Source organism: Catharus ustulatus, chromosome 16, assembly GCF_009819885.2.
Source record: "Catharus ustulatus isolate bCatUst1 chromosome 16, bCatUst1.pri.v2, whole genome shotgun sequence".
NCBI lineage: Eukaryota > Metazoa > Chordata > Aves > Passeriformes > Turdidae > Catharus > Catharus ustulatus.
Genome location: NC_046236.1, coordinates 9,706,087 through 9,723,899, shown reverse-complemented (window position 1 = coordinate 9,723,899; position 17,813 = coordinate 9,706,087). Strand labels below are relative to the sequence as shown.

Genomic DNA, 17,813 nt, shown 5'->3' with positions numbered 1-17,813 from the left:
AAGAAAACAACACATTTATCAAGCCTAAAGTCTAAGCTTTTAATGCAAGTTACACTGTTCCGCATAAGGCAACCATCTCTTTTAAGTGTCCTGGAAAGAACACAAAAAAGAAAAATATTGTTGCCGTTCATTATGTTCCTTCCTAACCTTTAAAACCTTTTATAATTCCCTAGGAATGAAACCATGTTAATGAGCAGCAATTAATTGGAGAAAGTGATAATTTATTTTTTTTAAAGCAAAGATCACCTTTGAAAAGGCAGTTAATCATTAATGGTCTGCTAAGATAGAAGTCATCTATGCTTCCAAAAGCACAAGGCAATTTTCACATAGAAAATTATGAACAGAAGCTTGAATACAAGAAAAATGCCAATTACCCTGGGCAAGTTTCTGCAACAGCTACAGACCAGCATTCCAGATGACTCACACAAGTAAGAGCCAGTTACTAAGAATTACAGAATCCATCTTTGTTTGGATAAACTTTGAAGTTTCTTACATAGTAATTAATAAGTAATATTTTCAATTTGCAGAGTTTTTAAAAAAATGAATGCAAAATTAAGTATTAAATTATGGCAACCTGTAATTGGGCTAAAATTTATTGTAAGTGAAGCTATTTTAATAGCTTGCATGAATACATATTCAGTGACAGAAGATACTGATTAAATATTGGAATTGGTCTTTGTGGCAAAGTGCTGAAAATCTGCCGCAGTATAACCTTGTTTGCATTTTTCAACTATTTCCATCCAATTATTCATTCACTGGAACTTAGCAAAATGACTTGGAACTAGAAGATGTTTAATACACCCTTTTGTTTGCAAATTGTAGAAGTATGAAGGAATGAAAGTATTTATTTTATGGTCCTGATTGAAAAAAGCAACCAGCAAGAAATCCATTCTAATTAATGCAGAGGACCATTTCATAAAGTCATCGCACAAGACTTGTCCTAAATTAAAAAACCTATTAAAAAACATTGCAAATTGAAATAGTTTTAATATAAACCTGGATAAAATCCAATAAACAGAATTTCATAATTATTGCAGAAGTTAAGATTCTTAATATAATCGATTCTCAAGAAGTTAATAGATTTATTCAGTATATCAGCTTAAAACCCTGCCATATTTACTGTAACCCTATGCAGTAACAACCTAAGGCATCTTAATATCTATCCAGAAGTCAGAATCTGTTCTTTAGGAAAGGAATCACCAAACAGATTAAAAAATACTCTCTCTAAGATGCCAACAGTAAAAGGCTTCCTGTCAGCTAATACAAACAACCTGGGGTACTTTGCTTTGGTATATCCAAACTACTTAAGCCAGAGGAAGAGGCCTGGATTATATCAGTCCTGTATTAAAATAAGCAGGAGATGAAGTGCAGCTGCGTCACTCTGTGTTACTGCAAGGTTAACACAACATAATGTTGTACAAAGCTCTGTCCTAGGACATGTTCCATCCCAAAATGGCATCTAGATGGTCCTAAATTATCAACACAGAAAATCAGGTATTCTTCCAGAGTATCACAGGATTAAATACATCTGTGTTATTTACCCACTTTTTCCAAGTACATGGTATCACAAACAATTCAAAGCCCTGGCTGAGGCAGATATTTAATTAGCAGCTACTGAGGAAGCAGATTAGATTCCTCAGTACCTCTGAAGATGCCATTTCCTAAACAAGTTCTTCACTAAAGGCTGAATTTGAGCACAGCACATGTGAAGTCAAAGGCTGTACACAGGCAAGTACACAAACAGGCTCACTGAGGAAACAACGATGATGAGCTGTGTTGGCATCCTCAGGATCAAGTTCAGACCTGAGAACACACACCTCAGTATTTATCACAATGTTTCAAGGGCTGGAAAATGTTATTTTCATACAAAACATATTTCAAAGCAACTTCTATAAGCCAGGATTCCCTATAACTTCCTAAGTTTCTTTTAAACCTCCTTTCTTCATAAGACAGTTCAACCACTAAATACAACACCTAAGAAAACAAAGTTATTTTTTCACTACAACTGTTTCCCTGCTCTGTCCCATTTCCCAGTCTGCCCACAATACCCTCATGTCATCCACCTGTGGCATCCTTTGGTATCATTAATTACAAGTAATGAGCATGCCAACTAGCCAAATATTCCATCTATGCTTACTTGTCAAGCAACAGCCTCACTAAGGACAACACAGGACCAGGTTTAGCTGCCCACACACGAGGGGTGCTGGGCTTGCCTTTGCTCTACTGCCTTCTTCTACAGGTTATGAAAGGCCAGGATGCTTGAATTCTTGATTTTGTTTCAATGTGAATAATCACATTATTAAGGTTTCAGAAAATTGGGCTAAAACATGCATGATACCACCCAGTTCTAAGCTCAGGGATAAAGAAAAGTAAATTATATTCCAGACATTATGAGTGCACTCATAAAAGACGTTCACTACTGTGATAAAGGCAGCGTAAGGCACAGATAAATTAAGCATTATTAGGGCACAGTGAACTTCAAGGGAGCATCTGATTCTAAGCTTTCAGCACAGTAGTTGCTATGCAACAACAGTCCCACTGCATAAGCAAGAGCCCATTTCCTTTCAAGAGCAGCTACATAACTGGCACTAATAGCTATAACTATTTCCAGCACAAATCCAGCATGACAGCACTCACTTAAAGTGTCTCTTGGACACACTCAAATTATATGATCATGAACTAAGATGCTACTTTATGACACCAAGTCAGAACAGCACAGTCTTTAAAATACTAATGAATGACCAAATCTAATTTTGTTTCCTATACCCAGGGCATCTTTCATAAACTTTGTCAGTTTACTTACTCTGCTTTTAACGAATATTAAAGCAACCACATTTAAAATATCACCCTTATTTATAGTGGTTTTGACAAATATGATTTTAAAAGCTATCCCAACTTTCCTAAATAATGTTGTCATTCTCTTCTATGCCAGCAATTAAGTGGGAAAGTGCTATCAACTCCTACCCAGTTCTTCACAAGTCATATTCCGATCATTATCTTCCCCTCATAAAGAGTTTCTCCTGCATTTATTTACTCCCTGAAATCTTCAGAGGTTTGCTACTAATAAGCACAAAACCATACAAACCACGCCTACAAATTCAGATGGCAGGTAACAGGCAGAATACTAAGCCAAACCTCTATTCAAAATTATTTTAGACACATCTGATTTGTGTAACAAGGTAAAAGCACAACAGACACTGCAACTCCTCCATTTCACAACAAAAAAACCCCAACCAAATTCAAGCACATTCCATTCGTTACCGCATTCCTGTAATTTCAATTTTATTCTGTTATGCTCCATTTAACAACAGAGGCAAAAAAAAGCATCACTTTCAAGATTAAATTTCAGAAGAAATGGATGCAGTACCATTATTTAGTTGCACAATGCTTTATCACAATGGGCTTTAAAATGCTACATTAGAAGGGCATAAAAATCACCAACCTTCAACTGAGATACAACACACGCAAACAGAAGTTTTGAAGGAGTGTTATCTGCATTTCAGACATTCTTTTGAAAATAAAATGAAGAAAATTTTAGTGTGAGAGAGACACTCCAAATTCCAATCAGCCCTTTGCTGTGAATGGCCATCAGCAGTACAGTACCAGTATCGCAGGAAGAAACATTCCCAAGATCTCAGAGACTTTCATTGACTTGCTGTCCTCAACACAATGGCAGCACTTTAGTGAAATCTAAAATGGCTCCAAATGCCCAAAGTATTACAAGCAGAGAGTGGAAATGTTCCTTCATTGAGCAAATCCCCAAGAACAGATACACAGTACTGTTAAAGGAACTTCTATGTTTCTCAATTTATACCTGAACTTCTCAGCATTCTGATTTTTAGTACTTAAGACACTCAACTAAAGCACAAACATTCACCATCTTAAAACAATAACCTGGAACAAACTGTTGAAAATATTAATTGAAGACTTATTTCAAAAGTCTGTCTTCTCACATTGTTGCTACCTTTACATTGGATAATGCAAATGTCTAATGCATTACTAATAAAAGTAACTTTCACTATTATGTACCCTTTTGCAAATGCACTTCATCACCTGATTTTATTTTTTCTACTATGGAAAATCCTAACTTGTAGATATAGTCTCAAGAAAAAAAACCTCTTAGAGACTTAAAGCTACAACTATCCAAGTTATTTGTGCACAATTGCACTTCATCCTTCTGAAAACAAGAAGCAGTAACTAACAGCCTGTCAATAAAATAATTTCCTGGCTTAATCTGAATTGTGTCACATGGCCTAAATCAAAGTGTGGCACTTGGAAAGACACAAGTAAAATGACAAGACTTTTCAGCAGTGTGGGGAAAAAAATAAAAGCCAAATACAAGTCTGTTGCCATATTCTTCCAGACAGAAATTGAGACATTTCATCCCTCTATTTGACTTGTCCATTACAATCCCTGCCTTATCCTAGAACCCCATTAGGTCCCTCATGGGGCAGGTGGGTGGGATAAAAGGCCAAGGCACACGCACAGACAATTCTTCCAAAAAGCTGACAGCTTTTCTTTACAACAATTAACCATGAGAAGTAAGGGTAACAAAGACAGCAACATGCAACATTTCTTACAGAATTTTCCCCATGAAACAATTAAAAATCCCTTTGACACTCCTCCAACCTGGATATATTTCTACAGTTCAAAAGCCAGTTGCACAGTTAAATGTGTGTTTTGTGGACACATGACCCTGAAATATCACCACCCTGTGCAATAAGTTACAATACTTTCAAGAAGAAATCTTAGCAACTTCATATCACAACTGGATGTATAATTCTACATCAACAATTCTTGGCAAATTATGTCTGTCCTCCCATTTGTCCTTAAAAAGAACAGTAGTCTATCCTGCAGTACAAGCCAACATTTTTTCAAACTACTTCATCCCATGTTCCCCTTAAATGCTATTAGAATGTGCTTCAAATGACTTTCTACATGTGCTTAAACCCACTTGGTGTGTTAGGGTAGGACAGGTTACGTATCCTAAGGCAGGAATATCCAGGGCAATGCTGGACTCTCCCAGAGCACAGCATCTCGGATCAACATTCCTCTGATCCTCCTGTTTTCTAAGCACTTGTCCTGGCCTGCATATTGGCTGAACAGTTAGCAACAGCAAAACTCTGAGCTGGGATTAGTTTTACATTACTGACCTTATTCTATTATCCTACGAGTCTTCCCAGTAATGTCAGAGAATTACTCATATAACAGCATACTGCTCAATTTTAATAAGGACTAAATATAGGTTGGTACTTCAAGTGTTTACAGAGTGAGATCTGTTTGAAGTTTCAGTGCTAGAATCTCATGTTTGCACAAAGGCATCTTAAGACAAGGCAAAAAATATCCATGTTAAATAATTATGTGCCTTCTGCCTTCATGGCAGTGTTTCTGGAAAATCTGAGTAGCATTATCATCTTGCAAATGTATCACTGACTCTTAATTGCATGTGTGTGCATATATGTACACACACTCACAAAATTCTCCTGAGCATACTTTATTCTGTACTGCTAGATGTTGGTTTTGACAATTAATTCCTGTTCAAGTACATTTTTTTTTCATCTGCTAAGTAATTTCTCCAATAGTGAGTTACATGAGTTGTAGTCTGGTTTTTTCGGTTGTTTTTTTTTTTTTTTTAAATACAGGATAGACCACAATAATTTGAAGTAGCATGAGATGATCACACATCATGGTATCTCCAACCACCAGAGAAGCATTATCTGCAGCATGGAAACCAAAACAACAGTATCTCTTTCTCTTACCATTTGATAGCAACACAAGCCATTAAGATACAATGCCTTTGAAGATACTAATTTCAGTTCACAGGAGAGAAATCCATAAATGCAACTTTCATGTGATAAGATTTTCTGGAATCTTGATTTTATAGTAAATCCCTTTCTAACTCCAATGTACAGCTTGGTTAAGAAAAGCAGGTTAAGAAAAGAAAGGAAGTAGCAGCATTTTGTAAAAAGAGCTTATTAGATCTATTTCTCATCCCTATTCATAGCTAAAGGATCCCTGGGAAGAACAGCCATTGAGTGACTGCTTTTGGAGAACTGGATCTGGTCTACACGTTGAAAGCTTAAGTCAGCACTAAAAAAATAAATAAATCTACTGTTACTATTTCCTACATGTCTCTCATACCAAAGAATCTCAGGGTGCGGTGGTAATCCCCAAAGCGTCATGCCACTGTTAAATCACTACACTGATGTTTTCTTACCAGGAAGGAAACTTTTGTAAGTGCTTCAGTGTTGGACAAGGTGTTACCTTGTACAGCATTTCCTACTGAAAACCAAGCAGAAGACAATTTACTGACAATGTGCTTCCCACCACTACCTTGCCTGAGCTATACATGGGCACAACACCTTGCTACAGACAGTGCTTAAAGCACACACGCAGACTGCAAGGGTTATCCTGACACATTTGGTACATTTCTGCTTATAAAAGTTGACAAAATGTTTTTAGTATCTAGACATTGCTCAAGACCTTTCATAACAGCAGTACAGTAAAAACAAAAAGCTCATACAGAGCAACAAAAGCATTGAAGCTTTTGCAAATTGTATCCAGAACTGTATCAAGCTCCAGACACTAAAAGCCCAGACCAAACAGAAAAGGCAGACCCAAAATAAAATCCAAGGAACACTCTAGTACTCCATGTGCTGTCCTTCTGCTGCAGAACTGCAGTGTTAGTACTGAAACAGAACTGTGATTTTTGCAGCTCTGGCATTACACTGCCTGAGGTCCCTTCATCCCACGCAGATAAACCATGTGTGAATAGTGACTGAAACCAGACTACAGCAAGTATCCAGAAAATTACTCCCAAGCATATTTACCTATCCAGAATGTTATATCTCACAAAATTGGGGTTTTTTTTGGGTTTGCTTGGTTTGTGTTTTTACAGGCACACAACCAGCACCCAGCAATGAGCCTTTTCAAACCAATTCCCAGTTCCTGATGCTGTGACAACAAACCTTCAGTCTCTGACCAGTGCTATCTTAATATGCTGCAAAGATACCTGAGGAAGGAATTATTAAATACACCCAAGCATTCAAGACATGAGAAACTGCTTCACAAAGCAGCCTCGTCCTATGAGTACTCCTTTATTTGTAGCAAAGTCCAGACACTTTACAGCCACAGGCAGAGAAAGCAAACCAAGCCTGTGAACAAAGCTTTGTGTGGAACATCCCTGCAGGCAAAAGTCAGGGTTGGTTTCTTACCTCAAACTCACAGATAGAAACAAAATATAAAAGACAAATTTCCAGCTCTAGTTCTATGATTATCAAGTGCCTGGGACAGAAGCTAGAAAAATAAATACAGGGAGAAGTACACAAGTTCAGTGCTTGAAAGGGGAGGAAGAATAGATCACTCCCATGAAAGGTACATACCACAATTAAAATTCCCACTGTAAAAGCAAGATTTTTCTTAACTTCCAGTGATTCGAGTTGCTAATTTGCATACACTTAGAAGATGGCTTTTCTTATTATGTGCAAGAGTCACAGACATTTTACATTGTACCAAACCACAGACCAGAGCTGCAATTTGGCCCCAGTCTGACAGAACTCCAAGTAAAACATCAAGCCAAAGCAACTCAAAAGTAAAAATTTTCCCAGAAGTATTTACGTACTACAGAGCTCATCTTAACACCAAAAAAAAAGTGACTTAATCTCAAAGTTTTAACTTGTTCTCTGAGGCCAGCTAACTGAATATTTAGATACTTCAGATTCATACAGCTGCATGAATATTTAGATACTCCACATGAATATCTCTGGATATTACATACCAACTTCTAATCATCTCTTCCTGGATCCTACATGGCCAAGTCCTTCAGCAGGGACTCCCTGCCACTGACACCCAACTGGGTCACTCAGTTTCAAGGCCAAGGTTCTCAAAAAGTAACCTTGTAGACACCAAGTCCAGTTGCCTCATTTCAACTGATCAGACTGTCCAGTCATCACAAGTGTGGAATTGAACACACCTGCTAAAAATGCTACCACCTATTCAAGTTTTACAGGATAATAAAAGTATTTTTGAGTCTCTCTTCTTTGTATTTGCAAAGACTTCATAGAGTATAGAGATGATGAAAACACTTTGTCTGACATTACACACACTTGATTCAGATGCTCAGTGGAATTAAGGTCAAGTATGGAAATCCAAGGCAGAACTGAGAGCCTGAATGTACATGTAAAGCTTTAGCACAGTAAAGCAGCCATGGCAATTTGTGATGCACTGTTTGGCTGCTAAACACTGCTGCAGAAAAGCAGTGCTCAAATGTCCTTCCTTCAGCCACACAGCTGGTATGGAAGTCACAACAGGCTGATGCACTTGGAGAAAATCACCAATTCTTTGCAGGCTCAAGACAACTTCAACACTTCAGTCCAGAAACTCCTTTCCAGCACAACTGTCCCAGTTCTTACCTGTAGTATAAAGTCAAACCTTAAACTCAGAACTATCACAGTACATATCAGTATCCTTCTTTTCCACTTACAGAATAAATTAAATCTAAGTTGGTTGAAGTATTTTCAGGCAGAAGCATCTTCAACAGCTTGCTTTTCATATTTCCTATAATAATTGCTACGAATCTTACCAGGGAAACAGTTCAATTTCCTTTAGCTCCTCTCCTTATTGTTGGATAAAAAACATATTAAATTAGTTTAGAAATACAACATCAAAAATGCAAGACAAATATAGAACACCTCATCAATGCACACCTTCATCTGCAAGCACTCTGAAGTCACACTTGAAAAGAGCAGCATCATTGCTCTGTCGGGGCCCTGAGAACCTGACAGCTCCCCAGACATCCAGTCTGGCAAACTTCCACAAACTGGAGCATTTTTGCACAAAGAATCCAATCTAGTCTTGCTAGAACCTGCCCATCACCACTTTCAGCATTTCAGCTTCCTTCCCAAAGGAGAAGTTAATTTATTATAGGCATACTGCATGAAATATTCTATAGAATTCCTTACAATAAGTACAGGCACTTTCTTCCTTTTTTTGTGGATCCCATCTTTCCTATTACAAGCAATACACATAAAAATGTTTCTCCATTGTCAAAGTAGCAACCATTCTTGCTAGGTGAAGAAATGTGGCACTCTAAAGTAATTTTAAAATCAGTTACTAATCACTCTATGAAAAGCCCATTAAATTCTTGTCAGTTTTCAAGCCATATGTATCAGACCAAGTGTGACAGTCAACTGCAAAAATTGCCAAGGTCCAGAATGGAGCCCATCACCACCTGCCAGCCCCACCAGAGGAAATCAAAGCAACCTGTCATGAGACACAACAGGGATATTCACAATATGGCTGATTTTTTATTTTAAACACAACCCATGACTCTTAACCAAAAATAACATCATTGTCTTCAGACAGGTTATAAAACCTGCCTGGAATGACAGAGAAGGTTCAAGTTGAACCAGTCACATTTTCATCCACTGGGAAGATATTCAAAGGAAGGAAAAAATACAAAGCCCTTGGAGCTTTCCCCCTGGTTCCTGCTGCTCATGCAGGTGATGATACAGGATATGTTGCAGCCTAGGAACCTGTTGCACTCAATCCCACCAGGCACACATTATTTCAGTAGGAGGAAATCCTCCCAGCAAAAGTGATGCCAGTGAAACTGAAGAAGGTTCCTAATGAGGCCCTAAAGTTTCAATACTAAATATCCATCAATAAAGTAACCCAAATACATTGTCTCTTACATGGGCAAAGACACAGGAGAAAGCAGAAGCTTCATTTCTGGAGTTCACTGGGTTTCCCATGACACCATCTGGACAGATGGCTAAACTTGAGATAACATCCCATGTATACATACTTTGGCCTAAATATAACGAAAACCTACATATAAAATTACAATATCTCATTCATGTTGTATGAGCCCAATATCACAACATCATAAATATTTCTCTTAGTACTGCAGTTGGCACACCTGACTCAGTCTGTTAAAAATATAGAATCAACAAAAAAATAACCCCAGCAACACTTTAATATTATGTCTTGCAATTTGTCCAATCAGTTTTTTATTTTGAGAATAAAGTTTTTCACCAGTGCCATAGAAGCTTTGTTCCCCCATCTTTGTAAGGTACGTGCAAAATCCTCACAGGAAAAAGGGAACAGTATTTAAAAAAAAAAGCACACTTTGACATTTCCCTTTAAATAGAAAAATTAACTGCATTTCAAGGAAAGTAGACCCAGGAAAGACATTATAAAATCCTTCATACAGAATTGATTCTGCTCTTACCTTACAGCTCAATGAGAAATTAATATTATTTAGACAAACCTCAACTGTTTTATAAATTGAAAAAATTATCATTTAGCATCAAAGAAAATAAAGATTTGACTGACAGTTTCCTCTTCTTCAGAAGTTTATATGAAGTATGAAAGACCTCAAAGCAGGCTGATGGAGGGAGTGACTTATAAACAATTCATAAATGTGTTCTAGGAAGGAAAAACTGGGAAAGAGACACAGGTTCAAAAATAAAGGAAGTATGGGTTCCACTCCCAGTTTTGATACTTCATGTGGAAGAGTAGCCAATTACCTAATCTTTGTGCTTCGTATCTTTTCCTCCCCACTGCTCCTCCCTCAACATCTTGTCTACTTAAGCTGTACAACTCCTCACGGCTACGAGGGAATCTCAGCACACACTGCAGCCACCCAACCCTAATAAAATCCAGTCTCGGTACAATGTTATGTTTGCAAGTCCCAATGAAACGGCAACAATACAAATGAATCAAAGACACAGTTGTACCTGTGCCTCCTAATAAACCTCTCATCAGTCATTCCCACGATTGCGAGGATATATTGTTTAGTTTGTGCTTTTAAGACAAACAGGAAAATAAGCAAGGAAATCGAAGGAAGTTAGCGTTACCTAACACACGCGAGAAATAATTGTGAACTACATGACTATTTAGAGAGCCCAGCTCGGGGGGGCCGGGGGAGTAGAATCCGACTAATCTGACCGGAAAACAGGGAAGCGCCGTCTGCCCTGACGAGCCTCCACCCAGGAACGGGAATCCCGGTGATTCACAGACAAAACCAGAAAAAGAAAAATCCCGCCGAGCCCTGTACAGGCGAAAACAGCAGCGCTATAGGAAGAAGGTCTGCGGTAAACACAGAGACAGAACGAACCCACGGGTCGGTGTCAGGGGTCCGGGCGATCCGCAGCGAGATATCGCTCACTGCCACCGGCAGAACCGTGACCTAGAGCCGGGGAGCCCCATCCGCCCGCCGTGCCCTTCCCGACGCTTCGGCGGAGCCCTGCCCGCAGCACGGGGGAGGGACGGGGGCTCGGAAACCCGCAGTGCCGCCGCTGCCGGGCCCCGCCGCGGAACCGCACCCCCAGCCCCGCTTCCCCTCGCTTACCTGCACCTGCTGGCGGCAGCGGAGCCGCCTCGCCGCTCCCCACGAGCGGCCACAGCAGAAGTACGAGCCCGAGCAGGTGTCGCGGGCCGAGGAGCCGCGGGCCACCGCCCCCCCGCCGCCCGGCGCTCCCGCCGAGCCCCCCGCGCTGCCGCATGCCGTCCGCTCCCGGACCGAGGCCCGGCGCCGAACGAGGGGCTCGAGGTTCTCAGCGACTCCGGGCAGCCCCCGCGGCAGCCGCCGCCCTCCGGCTCCGCGGCATCGGCCCCGCCGCCGCTCCGCTCACAGAGCACCACCGGCCCCCGCCGCCGCCATCTTCCGGGCTACCTGACCGCGACAGGGCGGAGCGCGCCGCTGATTGACAGTTCGGTGCACCAATCAAACCGCGTCTCGCGCTCAGGAGGCGGCTCCACTGATTGGGCTGGGGCTAATCCGTGATTGACAGCTGTATCAGCCAATCGCTCCGCAGAGGGAGAGCTAGGGCTAGGGAAGGCTGCGGCGCGAGAGCAGCGGCGCGTGGTTGCCAATCAAGCCGCGCTCCGAGTGGCTGGATGAGGGCGGGGCGTCGCTCGGATTGACGGCTCCTTCCACCAATGGGCTGTCGGGGCGCGGCGGAGGAGGTGGGGCTTGGCCGAGCCCGCGCGCAACAATTGAGGGCTAGGGGGGAGCAGCGCCCCCTGGCGGCTCAGTGTCCCCTAAGAGCCGGTGCGGGCTTGGAGCCCCCTCAGAGCTGCCCCGGGACCGCCTTGTGGGGATCGGCCCTGCGGGATCACAGAGCAGCGGGCAGCCCTTGGGATCGGCCCTGCGGGATCACAGAGCCCCGGCCATCCCTTGGGATCGGCCCTGCGGGATCACAGAGCCCCGGGCAGCCCTTGGGATCAGCATAGCCCCTCCTGCCATCCCTTGGGATCAGCCCTGCGGGAGCACAGAGCCCCGGCCATCCCTTGGGATCGGCCCTGCGGGATCACAGAGCCCCGACCATCCCTTGTGATCGGCCCTGCGGGATCACAGAGCCCCGGCCATCCCTTGGGATCGGCCCTGCGGGATCACAGAGCCCCGGCCATCCCTTGGGATCGGCCCTGCAGGGTCACAGAGCCCCGGCCATCCCTTGGGATCGGCCCTGCGGGATCACAGAGCCTCGGCCATCCCTTGGGATCGGCCCTGCGGGATCACAGAGCCTCGGCCATCCCTTGGGATCGGCCCTGCGGGATCACAGAGCCTCGGCCATCCCTTGGGATCGGCCCTGCGGGGATCACAGAGCCCCGGGCAGCCTTTGGGATCGGCCCTGTGGGATCACAGAGCCCCGGGCAGCCCTTGGGGTGAGCGCGGCCTGCTCGTGCTGCTCTGCGGAGCGTGGTGAGCCCCAGGTTAGACCCTGGGCTGGGCACACCACCCTGCAGCCCGAGCATTTCCAAGGCTGGAGGTGACCTTGTTAAATTATTGATACCAGCAGGATTTAGAAATAAAGATTATTCTCGTTTAGGTCTGTGATTATGCTGAACTTTGAGTACATGAAAATGAGGTGTCAGCTCTAAGCAGCATAAATGGAAGTGTTAATCTTAAGGAATCAGGGGTTCTCTGCAGTGAGGAAACAGGGAAATATTGTATGACTGACAAACTAGATTTCCGTTTCCCAAATAATTTAACAGAAAGGCTAATTATGTCAAGATTATATAATGACTTTGCAAGCACAGATTGTCCAAAGAAATGTACAATGAGTGCACCCCTGAGAATACATGAAAGGAAAGTTTTGTGTTCAAAGTATTATTTGGAACATGGTGTCTAGGAAGACAAAACATAAACCTAAATTCGATCTGTCCCTCTGAATTTTTTCTGCTATGGGGATATACTTGAATCAAACTAGTCATACCAAGTGTGGTCTGACCCCAGTCTGCTATCCTCTCTCTGGTTGAAGACACTAATTGTGTTACCAAATGACCCATATTTTTTTAAATGTTCTAATTAGTGTTCCTTCCAAAGGAAATATTTTACTTGAATAATAAAATTGAATACAATCTTCTCTTTTGCAGCTTTAATATATTATTGCTAATTCATTAGACTGTTTATAATTAATTACTTTTTTTAAGTAGTCCCAGGATATTGTTTGTCTGGCTGCCTGCAGATTTCATGGATGGGAGGCAAAATGTGATCCCTTGCCTTTAAAATTATTGGTATGTTATATACAATATATAATATGTATGGCATATTTTTTTCCATGTACAAACAGCCACCATCTCCATTTAAATAGCTCTTTGCTGTTGTAATACTGAGGCTGGTGATGACAAAACTGGGTCTTTTTCTGTATGTGCTGTAAATATCCAGTGGAAACATCAAGGTTAGTCCTTTATCCTTCACTCTAGCCCATCTCCCTCCCATGAGCATGGACATCAGAGCTGGGGCCCCTGGACATGAGTGTGGCTCCTTCTGGCTGATGTTAGAGCCACTCTTTGCAATTTTGGTTATTCAAACATCCCTGCAGTGCCTTGGCTCTGAGGTACTTCTGAGCTCTGTCTCTGACCTCATGTAAATTCCACAGAAAAAATGTTGAGATTGATAGCAGCTACAGACATGAAGTTAAACCTTCCTTTGTAGTTTTCCAGCAGGTCTACAATGCAAGGGTGTTCTCATTTCACTGCTGGAAACAATTCATTGCATCTCAGCACAGCAGACTGCTTAATTTCCCAACCCACCCTATCATAATTGAATGCTGGGCTTGCCTTTGATGTAATTTTCTGATAAAACATAATGTTGTAATATCACCTGGGACATTATGGCAGCATATCATTACAAGGACTTGTTAGAGCACTATTCTATAATGATAGGACACTTAAGGTTTGCTGTGAATTAGTCACTGGTAGAAGCTAAAAAACCAAACTTCCCAATCCTTTGTTCTACATGTTAGTACAGTTAACTCCCTATCTTCAAATACACCACAAACATAAAAAAAATCCAAGGATGCAAAGCCTCATCTCCCATCTCCATCCTCAGGAATGCTAGATTCACCCATTTACAATTCCTGCAATTAAACATCTGTGGTAACTGCACAAGACTAATGGGATGAGCAACATAATAGCAAGTAATCCAAGAGGTACTTAAAAAGAAAATATATTTACTTTGACAAAACTCTACACAAAATGGGATGTGTTACCACATATCACAGCCTCGTGTTTCTTGATTATGCACTGTTATCATGGCCAAATTACTGAAGCTGCTGTTCTGCATGGGAGGTGTTAAGACCTTTTTTTAGACACTGATAATTGGATCATCTAAAGGATGTTGATAGTTTTATTTTCAGTTGGTTTACTTCAACATTTTTGATAAAATTATTGGTGCGGAAAGAATATTTGTCTAGCAGGATGAGCAAGTTGCCAGAGGGGTGTTAAAGGTCCTCAATGTAACTGTGAATAAAGCCCCAAAATATTCACAATTCTTTTACTACAAAGCAGCATCACTGAGCACAGGAACTGTGCTGATCACAGGACCCAGCTCTTTATTCCAGACCCCTGTTATAAGCACAAAGATTGGCTTCTTTATTTATGAATGTTGAGACACACACTCTGTTCTCCCTCCCCCCAGAAGAATCATCTCTTGTGCTTCAAAATATAACCTTTCTTTCCCTGTCAGTGTTGTCTTTTTGTCTTTAACAAAGTGATTTGCTTCTCCACCTGACAGAGACAAAATAAATACCACAGGTTTTAACCTCCACCTTCAGTCATCAGTGCCCTAATCATGTTTTTCTATAACTGCAGGCTTCCTTCTCCATTCCAAAGTCCAGCACAAAGAATTTCACATTTTAAGGCAAACTGGCTGAAGAAAACTGCATTTAAACAATCAGTAAAAGAAATTCTCTCATTTGTATCAATTGTTTTCTCTTAGAATCTATCTATCATTCTAAAATAGGTTTAGGTCAGAACTCTGATTTCTTCCCACCAATGATTAAGCTTGCATGTGGAGAAACAAACCTCTGGAATATATGGTGCTACATATTTTTTCAATTGCTGCTAGAAAATTCACTTTGCATTAATTTTAAAATGTGCTAAATAGAGATCAAACAGTCCTTTTTTCATCCATTCCTTGTAAATTGTTAAGTAATTATATTCTTCTTGGGAAATATTTAATATTTAGATTTGCATCTGCCACTAACATCCTGGAAAATTTCGTGCAGGTTTCATTTCTGTTGACTCAGGAATACCTGGTGGATTTTGATGAGTCTGATTGGGAAGGATCTGTTTACTTTGGCTTCAAACAGGTAGACTTTCAATAAGCATTAAGATAGGAAGATGGATTATAATTGTAAACATATCTTACTCAATTAATTTAAATTTACTTTATTTACTTTATTAAATTAAATTCATTTAACTTTAGTCCACAAAACCATTCAATGGAATCAATGTAATTAGTCAAAAGAATTAATTTTTGTGAAAGAGAACTTAAGTACTCCCTCAAAGAAGTATAAGTGCCAACATTAGTATAAATTTATTCTCAACAGGATTCCATCCTCGTTTACAAAAAATAGTCACAAGTGGGTAAATTTCTTTCCCCACCTGTTACTCAGATGATGTTGCCATCCAAATTGACAATTCGTGCCAATTTTGGACCTGGATTTTATGCCACTGACAACTATCTAATGCTGAAATAAAAGATACATCTGTGGTGATAAATCTCTACTATTTTCTAGGTTCCTATAGAACCTTCCACCAAAATTGTAAGAGAGAAATGATATGTGTCTATTCCCTCCACAGGTATAGGAAATTTAATTAATTTCCATTAACACAAAAAGGAAATGCAAAGTTATGATTTTTGTGTAAAGAAGCTGTTGTAATACTTTCTCAGCTACATTAGAAATTCCTTCCACCCTCTCCTATTTATTTTTAGCAAACATTAAACTATGTGGACTATTAAATTTTGCTCCAGATGCAGCAAAGCAGGACTGAAGAGAGTGAGAAACCATTTATCTAATGAATGTCTGATGCAGTCCTGATCTACATATACATTGCATGTGTGTCAAGGGGGAAAAAGCAAACCAGAAAGAATATTCTCACAAACAGACCAAGTAAGGAGCAGGAGATCAAACAATGAGGTTGCAGTTCAGCCTCTCTTCATGCAATATTTTCATTAAGACAATAGTTGTGGAAGCTGCTCAGCAACTCTCAAGAACTTGTCCTATCTGAGACCGCTGAGAAAAGCAAATGTCACCACGTGAGGCTCCGGGTGTTTTTACACTGGAGGTGTAGGTGACAACAACAGCACTGTGCAAAGGAACAGCTCAGCACCACTTCTGCCTAAGTGTAAGGGTTTAGTAAAGCTACCTACAAGGTACAGAACCAGGCAATGCCTCTGAGAAACAAACCATCTCCAGGCTGCAGAATGCTCCTGTAATTAGCCGTGTTTAATTAAGTATTTGCTGATGTAAACTCTGCTTACACAATGCCAGAAAAGCATTATCTGCTTCTAGACCTCTTGAACAGCAGGAATCTCTTCACCACAAATTCTTTCAATAAAGGAAGGCAAACTTTTGAACACAAGATAAAATATTATTTGCATGTCTCTTTAAATAAGAATTGTGGTACTGAATTTTGATGAGTGTTATATGTAACCACTTGAATGTGTCACCTCGTGAAAGACAAAAATTGTTTGGAGTCCTATCAAACAGGGAATTCTTGATCAACCTGTCTATTAAGGTAGTATTTTCCATTTCCATACCACTTTATACCTAACCATAGAAAACAATCAAGAAAAGTCTCATACAAGTACTAGTTCTCATTAACATTGAGCAAGCTGAACCTCACAGAAGATTAAAGGCAATTTTCTTACATATACAGGCACTCACCTTTCATTTTAAATATCCTTAATAACCCAATCCTATGCAAGTGCTCTAAAATTAAACCAGAAATTATCTTGGACCACTTGCATTCCCTTTCAACAGTCTCTCACTGGCTTCCACACTTAGTTTTAGTGAAAGCACAGGCAAAGGCTTCAGGCTAAGGACCCTCTGTGTATGGAGGGGTGAAGCTCATCCCAGTTTGGAAATAATTTGTAATACTGACAAAAGGAATTTTTAAAAGAAGCACTTGGATCTGGAGGGCAGATGCAGAAAAGGATAAAAGAGCAGAGTAAGGAAGCTGCTAACACAGAGACAATTGGCTCTCAGCTGAAGTGCACACTGGGAAGAAAAGCACAAGGATCCAAGATTTAGAGGAAGGTGCAGTTCATTGCAACGCTGCAAGGCAAGGATGTACCTTGTACTGAAAAGTTTATGCTGTCTTATATATTTTTCATATATTAATGAATGTTGTCTTCCAGAGCACTGACATGTCAACATGAACAATTTCACAGAGAATTGGGTGAATCAAGACAACTTAAGCAGGATCAAGAAGAATCTTGTCAATTGAGGAAGGAGCAAAACCCAATATATCCTGCATATGTAAATTGGAAAACAAAATTTTTTATATTTTCATTATTT

General features: G+C 40.7%; 1 protein-coding gene across 1 annotated transcript in view; it reads right to left on the bottom strand.

Moving 5' to 3' along the window:
- Nucleotides 1–11,507, bottom strand: part of LMTK2 (lemur tyrosine kinase 2) — a 41,533-nt gene extending 30,026 nt beyond the window's left edge. Inside the window, exon 1 of the mRNA XM_033074327.1 lies at nucleotides 11,354–11,507. Within this exon, the coding sequence (XP_032930218.1) occupies nucleotides 11,354–11,507 (154 nt within the window). The remainder of the gene's footprint in view (nucleotides 1–11,353) is intronic.
- Between the last annotated feature and the right edge of the window lie 6,306 nt (nucleotides 11,508–17,813).